Below are 10,051 nucleotides of genomic sequence, written 5' to 3' on the forward strand. Positions count from 1 at the left end.
AAAAAATAATTTAGGAGTGATATTTTGATGCTGTTTGTATATATATTGATGCGCACAACAATATTCATAATTTTATGTCATATATGATGCTAAATCAAATTGGTTGCAGTGCTTCCAGCTTTTATCAATAGAAAGTAGAAATTAAACAAATTGTTTGGAGTAATGTTTGATTCAATTACAGTATAATTATTCTTACAGTTTAGGGATACTGACCTCAAAAGTCAAATGAGAAAACATTGCAGCTGGGCAACGTATTTGCTCTGCTTGTTGTGAGGATTGTTCCTTTTGTTAAATACCTTGTCAGGGAATGTTGTATAATTGTTTGGTTGTTCTATGAAATTATTTACATGTAGTTATAAAAAGTTTACTTAGGCCATACAAATTTAATTTGTTGGTTGTTGAATTTGAAAAAGAATAATACTGACCTGGAAGTTCAACATGAAAACAATGTATTTCTGGGAGTGAATCCTGGCAGTCAAGTTTTCCTCCCTGTTCTGTATTTTCAAGATGTCTTCTCTCTAGATTTTCAAGTTAAGATGTCAGAGAAATAAGGCAAGACAAATAAGGTGGTGTGTGGCCTTAATACTCCAAGGTAATGGATGTTCTTAGAACCACTTCTCATACACTCAGGTTGACTGTAATTGTTGGTTGTTTATAGTTTCCAAGCAGATCATATGGTGCCTTAGGGATAGTATCAAAGCTGGCCAACGAGTATAGCCGGCCAAAGGGAGTCAAACGGGCAAGAGTGCTGGATATCTGCATCTGTATCAGATTCTATACGGCTAGTATAACCGCCATGCGGCGTAACACACCAGCTTGACAGGCACGCGGCGCGGCAGCAGCTGGTTATATTACACCAAAGGACCTGTCACACCTAACTTTTGCAAGTTTTAAAATCCTAAAGTACTGACCTACCAGTACTTCAGAATTTCTAAACTTGCAAAAGTTAGTACTGGCTATACTCCTTGGCCAGCTTTGATACTATCTCTAAGGCACCGTAGGGTCTGCTTGGAGACTAGGTTGTTTCTAGACTAAGGAGTGAAACACTGCTGTGCAATAGACGTAGGTATGAGGTACCTATGACAGCTTCCATTGGATTGTTCACAAAGTGATTACATGCATTGGATAGAAAATGTCTCGAGTGCCTTGTTTTTATTGCCTTTTAGTTCTTGATATACCAGTAGCCCTGATATGTGTGCAAGATGTCGGTAGCTTGAGGTATGAATCTACTCTTACAATTGCACATACCAGTAGTCCTGATATGTATTCACATGGATTGTTTATTTTAAATTCCATACTGTACATTATTATGTAATGTGTACATTCCAAGATAAGTATGAAACTCATGGCAAAGTACAGTTTTCTAGTACACAGCTTTACTGAACACAGCTTACAGATGTCTTTATCAAATGTTTTATTTACACCGTCAGGGTTCTCAGCATGTGGAACAAAAGAATGCATCCAAATTTACTCCCAATACACTAGATATTTATACGAGCAGTGATTGTAAGATAACTATTTCAGGATGTTGCTATCAATATAAACTATACAAAACAACTCTGGAAACCTCAGTATCACAGATCCTGATATGTTGCCATGCATGTACAAGGCCTAACACAGCCAATTTTGTTTAATTTGGGAAACCCTGAAAAAGATATACCTATATCCCCAAATCAAAGTCTACACCAAATATCTATAGACTTTAATTGGATCACTGGTAGTTAGTCAAAGTATACAGAAATTCAAAAGCAGATAATCATGTTACCTTAATGATCATTAGATATTATTTGCTCCACAGTCAATTTCAAAGACTAAAGGATGATAGAGACCATTTCCAAATCACCTTTCCAATACGCTTCCTTAGATGTCCCTTCAAGTTTGCTATCTCTTTCACAACTTCTCTTTACATTTAGGAATGTACATTGTATATTGTGTTATTGTAAGAAACCAAGAGATGTGACATACATTTGTCATTGTCACAGTGGCATTTTTAACACCTCTATACAGTCTGACAGTGTCTTTCAAATAGCAAGTAATTTTCAAGCAGATGTTAGTGTGGAAAACTACTTTTTTTTGCCAGTCCTTTATACAGTTTTAGGTAAAAAATCTGCTTGGACTTCACACTCCCAGAGGCTTGAGCTCCTCACGAGTCTTCCCCACCGTCTTGGGCATCTTCTTTCCCGAGTTGTCTTCCAGCTCCTTCCCCTTGTAGTAGTGAGGAGCAACCTCCAACAGCCAGGAGTTCTCAATCTCTATCACCTGGGGAAAATACAGGTAGATACAGTCAAACCAGGATGCCTAACCAACTCCAGTCTCAAGCGATTACAACAGTCTTGACTCTTGTCTATATAGTTAAGATCCTCTGCTGAGCAACAACTTTTTTTGTGGAAATTTATTAACATGAAAATGGAGTGACTAAACTTTGGGAATCTCTTTTAGATATATTTGCTCGGAACTAACTATAAGCACTCGGTACACACAAGGAGTTTTTAAGTCGTGTGATACCAGTAGTGAAACCTGTGTGATAACAACAAGAAAGAAGTTTGGTACTTGAAACAAAAAAATATATTCGTTTATCTATTGCAGCGCACTTGGCACATGCAAAGTGCATATGGAATGTACTATGAAAGCCCTGGTGATGAGATATAAGTAGAAGCCTTTATGAGAGCTCAATATATCTGGTTTGGAACATGAGAATTGAACATTGTCATGGCACAGGTAATCTCCAATTGTAATTCTTGGAATACTTTTTTCAAATGTAGGTTATGTTATGTTTTTATATTAAGTATATTCTACTAGTACTACAGTAACTATAGGTTGTGTGCCTGATCTAAAGGAAGAAAGAAAGATAAATGTACCTGTCTCATGTACTCCTTAGTCGTGAAGACCAGTTCGAAGTAGATGATCCATCGAGGCTGCTCCTGGAACAGGCAGCTGTTGGGGTGGATCATCACAGTCTGCTGGTGTTTCACCGTCTTGTACTGTCCGCTCTTACTCAGGCGAGCAGTGTGGTAGAAAAATCCTGATGTGATAGCCTGGAGGGAACAGTTCATTCTTCATTAGAAAACTAACAATTAACAAACATGTACACAGAACTGTCTTATACTGTCCGCTCTTACTCAGGCGTGCCGTGTGGTAGAAGAATCCGGATGTGATAGCCTGGAAGGAACAGTCGAATCTTCGTCAGAAACTAATAAATAAACAAACAAACATGTACACATGTACTGTCCGCTCTTACTCAGTCATGCCGTGTGGTAGAAAAACCTGAATGTGAAGGAACAGTGTATTCTTCATCAGAAAACAAACAGAAAAACCAAACTTCTGTCTTGTACTGTCAGCTCTTAGTAAGCCTGGCTGTGTGGTAGAAGAATCCTGATGTGATGCCCTGAAACAGTCAGTCAAATCTTCATCAGAAACTAACAAACAAACAAACAAACATTCACACCAAAGTACCGTCTTACTCAGCCGTGACGTGTGGTAGAAAAATCCTGATGTGATAGCCTGCAACAAACAGCTTATTCTTCATCAGAAAACTAACAAACATGTACATAAAAGTACAGAATGGTACTGTCCAGGCTCACTGAACCTTGTTGGCATAGAAATCTAGATGTGATGGCCAGAAAGCAACAGTATTTCATTTCATTACATTTTTTTGCTAGTAGATCACACTCAGATAGAGTTATTAATTTGAAACAAATTACATAGAACAGTCAATGCTTCATACATCTTTAACAAAATCCCTCTTTGCTACAATGCTTTAGTGGGATTTAAAACAAGACCTTTTCTAGTTATGAGACAACAGTAAGGCCATATATTTTAATCCAAGAAGGTTAGATATCAATTCAATATTGAGGGAGTTGTCATTCTTAAATCATAGTAAGCAACAGGGTTCTAGCCGGCCTTTTGCTATGGCAAAATTCTTGAAAACACAAAGTTCTGTCTATATTTTACAGGCCGATTTCTGTCCATTAAAAGGCAGATATATTGTCCGTCCTGAGCAGCAAAATTTTGTCAAAGGAAAGAATTAGGACAGGTGCTGGCTAGAACCCTGGTACACAACATTAATTGTTATTGTTGCAGAATTTGTTTACCTTCCTGATGGCTGTGGTATCGTCGGGGCTGCTGGTTGGTTCGATCTCCACCCGCTCTATCAGCCCGGCCAGCTGGTCGCGAACGTCCCGCGCCCGCCGCAGGGCTCGCCACTGGATGAAGTTCTCGTAACACCACTGGGTCGAGAACTCTGTCTCCTGCCACTGATAACAAAAAAAAAAGTTTATACCCAAAGACTGACTGGAGTCTCAGCATAGAATGATATCTTCATATCACACCTCATATCATATCATAGAAATACTACATTGAAATGTCATACAGGATTTCTTAAATCGTACTGGACATTGAGCTTTAAATGTGTACAAGTTAAAATGGTGCATTGTAAGGTATCCTGAGCGCCAAAATTACTCTCTTCTACTGTGACTACAACTGACCTAGTGGCACCCCTTGTAGGTCAGAATTTTATGCTTGTCAGAGAATTTGCTCCCCAACATAAAGGCATCTAGTGCATCCAATTTTTTCTTATATTTAGAACAGTCGTCCAAATGATGCCTGGACGCATTCTTGAATAAAAACCCTGGATCTACAAGTTCCTGTAATACCTGTAGTTTTGCAACAACATACCAGTGGGCCCTGCAAAGTAGAATGTACAGACTTGACTGTGCTATAGTGAGACAGGTCTTACCTCATTGTACACATTCATGAGTGTGAGGTGATCCCCCGCCATGTTGAAGAAGTTCTGACGAGCGTTGTCGGCGTGGACGGCCTTGTCCTTCGGGCGGTAGAAGATCGACCCCTGCACGTTCAGCATGGCTGTGATGGTCAGGATCTCCTCCACACACTTGGAATGATAATAATAATAATACATGTAACAATGTTAATGGTTTATTTGACAAAAACATTTTGCAGCCTATTGGCTGAATTGTACACTCCTTTCACATGAGAATCAAAGACATAATAGGGCTCGAAATACTGGGTGCATGTGCACCCAAGTGCACCGAAAATTGTAGCTGTGCACCCAAATATTTTCTTTGGTTTATGTATGATAAGATATCAAAGTGTACTGGACTTGTTAAAGTATACATCATATTCTTGACATCTACTAAATGTTACAAAGACAATAAAAATGTCTGTCATGGTACTTGTTTAAGAATTTGATAGCTTGTAACTAAGTTTTATTATTAGGTTCTTACTTAAATTTAAGTGGTGCACCCAAAAATATTTTGGTGCACCCAATTTTTTACGCTGGGTGCACCAGTGCACCTAATCCTAAAAATGAATTTCGAGCCCTGCATAAAATCAAAAACTGACTGACAGTTGGAAATACTATTAATTCGGTGGTATTACTAATAATACAACCGAGTATGTCAAATACGGTATACACAAAAATTACAGCCTTAAGATTAACAGTATTTGAAATACTATAGACATAACTTACACTACAGCAATAAGATTGATAGACCAATTGAGTAATTCAAAATACTTTAATGCCATTTACAGCCATAATACAATCAGAGCGTTCTAAATGCTCTAATCTTGAACATTTTAGATTGGCGGTCGGTACAATACATGAACGTTTATACAAGATGAAACTTGATGGGATTTTCATTTACATGTCATCAAGTTAACAGAAATCACCTTGTACTGTTCTGCTGCGATGATCATCTTCGACAGCATGGGGTCGACGGGGAACTCTGCCATCTTGCGTCCAAGTTTCGTGAGCTCGCCGCGGTGGTTCAGAGCGCCAAGCGCGTACAGCTGCTCAAGGGCGAGCACCAAGGTCTCGTGCGGAGGTGGATCCATGAAGTCGAAGTGAATCAGATCGTTGATGCCCAGACTCTTCAGCAACAGAACAACATTTCCCAAGTTCGTTCTCTGGATCTCGGGGACCGTCGTGTCTTCGAGTTCATTCTTGTACGCCCACGCTGTGTAGAGTCGGAAACACTTTCCTGGCGCAACGCGACCCGCTCTCCCCGCTCTCTGATTGGCTGACGCCTTGGAAACGGGGGTCACGATGAGCGACTCCATCCCCGTTCTTGCGTTGTAGCTCTTCTGCTTACAGAAGCCGGGGTCGATCACGTACACGATTCCATCAATCGTAAGAGACGTCTCAGCAATGTTTGTCGCTAAAACGACTTTCCGTGCTCCCGGCGGAGTTGGCTCGAAGATCTTCGCCTGCATGTCCGATGGGAGGTTAGCGTAGATAGGGAGGATCAGCAGCTCTTTGATCTTCGACCCGAGTTTCCGCGTGCGTTCCGTTAACATCTCGTTGGCTGTCTCGATCTCTTCCTGGCCTGTGAGAAACACGAGAATGTCACCGTCCGGTTGTGTCACGTGGATCTGTAGCACGGAAACGACGCACGCATCTAGATAATCCGCCTCCGGTGCTTTGGTATACAAGATGTCTACCGGGAACCTTCTTCCGGGGATGCGGAAGATCGGAGCATTGTCGAAGAATTCCGAGAACTTCTCGCAGTCCATGGTGGCGCTGGATATGAGGAGTTTCAAGTCCGGTCGGAATCTCGCGATGTCCTTGACCAGTCCGAACAGGATGTCTGTGTGCAAAGTTCTCTCGTGAGCTTCGTCGATGATCAGAACACTGTAGCTAGACACATCTGGCTCACCCAGAAACTCTCTGAGTAGCATGCCGTCCGTCATGTACTTCAGGACTGTTCTCTCTGATGTGCAGTCCTCAAATCGGATGCTGTATCCAACCTGGAAAGAGTTTTTAAAAATGTGCCTTAGTTAGTTACGTGGAAGGCTGCACGCGCACTTACATGTGCTTCCCACATGATGAGCAGAAGGTACGCTACAATCTGACAATGTACTACTCCCACTCAGTCAGACTAACAGACATAAAAATTCATTTGTCATGAGAGCTGTTAGAGATCTTAAAACCTAGATCAATGCATTTGCATTCAAACTCATTGTCTGAGTATGTTTCAAAGACTGTTATGCACGGAACGTTTTTATTATCTGGATCTTACATAAGTCTTGGTTAGTTAAGTTTATTTACACTGTAACAATGTAAAAGAAATTAATGTAATTGTAAAGTTCGAAGAACTCTGAAGACCTCATTGCCGAGTTTGAAGCCCAGCTCTTCGGATACGCGAGCAGCGACACTCATGGCGGCCACACGGCGAGGTTGCGTACATCCGATCTTCATCCCGCCCTGGCAGTACCCGTCCTCGTACAGGTACTGGGGGATCTGGGTCGTCTTACCGGAACCCGTCTCACCCTCGATGATCAACACCTGGAGACAGATCAGAACAATAATTCTCAGACATTGTCAAGTTTTTTTAAAACCTGTCTTACCTTTGATGGTCAAGGCATTGAGTCTAAAAATACTGTATCGTATGTACAAGTACTAACAAGCTTCACAGTATATGAAAAAAAAATCAAATGCCATTCACACAATGACAGAACTAGCAAAATAACAAGGGAAGCATGCTCCTTTTAACAAAACTGAACTATTTCACACAACCATATTGTACACTTTGCATAACAGACTATCAGAATGTTTTCTTCTCAGTGATACTTTTAAAATCAAAACCATATTTTGATTTATAGAGTGCTATAAAACATTGGTCAGGCTACATCAAAATAATTTCTTGGTTCTCAGATTAAAAAGAAAATGCTATACTGGAATATCAACATGAATATGTCTGTGGGGAGAGTCTGGACAATGGTATTTATTTTTATTTTTATTTATTGCCAATGATACAACTCATTACACGGATCTGCCTAGGCAGCTTTGGGCTGGTAGCGGCAGATCCACAGAGATACAGACGAACATACATCATCGGTCGACATGATCGCACATGTTCGCACATGTTTACACACGACGGGGTTATACCGCCCCTTGCGGGGTAACATACCCTTTCATATGCGCCAGGTCTCCCGTCCGGGTGAATGATGTAAATCACCGTGAGCCGAAGCTAGGTACTCATTTTCACCTGAGTATAGTGAGGAAAGCCGTGTAAAGTGCCTTTCCCAAGGGCACAAGATCGGTAACACGGCAGGCGGATTCGAACCCGCAACCTCTCGGTCACGGGGCGAACACAGACTCCCACTGCGCTACGCGGTCCCACGGTAAATGGTATGTGTGGACAATGGTACACACAGTTTTGGGGAGTAAATACGGTCAGATGCAAGTTTTCTTCCCAGCTTTCTGTTCAATTCTGTGAAGAGAATTTCTCAGAATAAAACCCTCATACCCACACAGTTTAAGATCATCTCACTTGATGTTCCTTGTTAGCCTGGAGCAATCCTTCCCTGTACTTGAAGACTGGTAGACTTTTCTTAACTACTACAGACTACTTTCACATAGTATACACAGTCTCTAAGGATACCTCACCTGGTGTTCCTTGATAGCTTAGAGCAGTCCCTCCCTGTACTTGAAGACAGGCAGACTCTCCTTAACTACTACAGACTACTTACACATACACACTGAGTGATATAGGAGTCTCTAAGGATACCTCACCTGATGTTCCTCGATAGCCCCAAGCAGTCCCGCTTTGTACTACTACAGACTACTTAAGTAACCTCACCTGATGTTCCTTGATAGCCTGGAGCAGTCCTTCCCTGTACTTGAAGACACTGGCAGACTCTCCTTAACTACTACAGACTACTTAAGTAACCTCACCTGGTGTTCCTTGATAGCCTGGAGCAGCCCCTCCCTGTACTTGAAGACACTGGCAGACTCTCCTTAACTACTACAGACTACTTAAGTAACCTCACCTGGTGTTCCTTGATAGCCTGGAGCAGCCCCTCTCTGTACTTGAAGACTGGTAGACTCTCCTTCACCTCCTTGATAGACTGGGCTTTCCTCTCCGCTGCTGAGAAAGACTACTTACACATACACACTGAGTGATATAGGATTCTCTAAGTAACCTCACCTGGTGTTCCTTGATAGCCTGGAGCAGTCCCTCCCTGTACTTGAAGACAGGCAGACTCTCCTTAACCTCCTTGATGGACTAAGCTTTTCTCTCGCCAGCTGACAGAGACTACTTACTAGTACACATACACACTGAGTAATATAGGATTCTCTAAGTAATCTCACCTGGTGTTCCTTGATAGCCTCAAGCAGTCCCGCTCTGTACTTGAAGACAGGCAGACTCTCCTTAACTACTACAGACTACTTAAGTAACCTCACCTGATGTTCCTTGATAGCCTGGAGCAATCCCTCCCTGTACTTGAAGACAGGCAGACTCTCCTTAACTACTACAGACTACTTAATTAACCTCACCTGATGTTCCTTGATAGCCTGTAGCGGTCCCTCCCTGTACCTGAAGATACTGACAGACTCTCCTTACCTGAGCTTTCCTCTCCGCAGCAGAGACTACTTACACATACACAGTCTCTAAGTAATCTCACTTGATGTTCCTTGATAGCCTGGAGCAGTCCTTCTCTGTACTTGAAGACTGGCAGACTCTCCTTAACCTCCTTGATGGACTAAGCTTTTCTCTCGCCAGCTGACAGAGACTACTTACTAGTACACATACACACGGAGTGATATAGGATTCTCTAAGTAACCTCACCTGGTGTTCCTTGATAGCCTGGAGCAGTCCCTCTCTGTACTTGAAGACAGGCAGACTCTCCTTAACTACTACAGACTACCTAAGTAACCTCACCTGGTGTTCCTTGATAGCCTGGAGCAGTCCTTCCCTGTACTTGAAGACAGGCTGACTCTCCTTAACTACTACAGACTACTTATTAAGTAACCTCACCTGGTGTTCCTTGATAGCCTGGAGCAGTCCCTCCCTGTACTTGAAGACAGGCAGACTCTCCTTAACTACTACAGACTACCTAAGTAACCTCACCTGGTGTTCCTTGATAGCCTGGAGCAGTCCTTCCCTGTACTTGAAGACAGGCTGACTCTCCTTAACTACTACAGACTACTTATTAAGTAACCTCACCTGGTGTTCCTTGATAGCCTGGAGCAGTCCCTCCCTGTACTTGAAGACAGGCAGACTCTCCTTAACTACTACAGACTACCTAA

General features: G+C 42.0%; 1 protein-coding gene across 1 annotated transcript in view; it reads right to left on the reverse strand.

Annotated features, from left to right (window-relative positions):
- Positions 1–1,140: 1,140 nt before the first annotated feature.
- Positions 1,141–10,051, reverse strand: part of LOC118421388 (pre-mRNA-splicing factor ATP-dependent RNA helicase DHX16-like) — a 15,253-nt gene continuing 6,342 nt past the window's right edge. Inside the window, exons 9-16 of the mRNA XM_035828651.1 lie at positions 9,921–9,936; positions 8,791–8,898; positions 7,124–7,303; positions 5,689–6,765; positions 4,736–4,891; positions 4,092–4,253; positions 2,859–3,035; positions 1,141–2,259 (exon numbers count right to left, since the gene is read on the reverse strand). Coding sequence (XP_035684544.1) covers positions 2,119–2,259; positions 2,859–3,035; positions 4,092–4,253; positions 4,736–4,891; positions 5,689–6,765; positions 7,124–7,303; positions 8,791–8,898; positions 9,921–9,936 — 2,017 coding nt within the window. The 3' untranslated portion in view covers positions 1,141–2,118. The remainder of the gene's footprint in view (positions 2,260–2,858; positions 3,036–4,091; positions 4,254–4,735; positions 4,892–5,688; positions 6,766–7,123; positions 7,304–8,790; positions 8,899–9,920; positions 9,937–10,051) is intronic.

This window comes from Branchiostoma floridae, chromosome 8 (assembly GCF_000003815.2).
Source record: "Branchiostoma floridae strain S238N-H82 chromosome 8, Bfl_VNyyK, whole genome shotgun sequence".
Lineage (NCBI taxonomy): Eukaryota > Metazoa > Chordata > Leptocardii > Amphioxiformes > Branchiostomatidae > Branchiostoma > Branchiostoma floridae.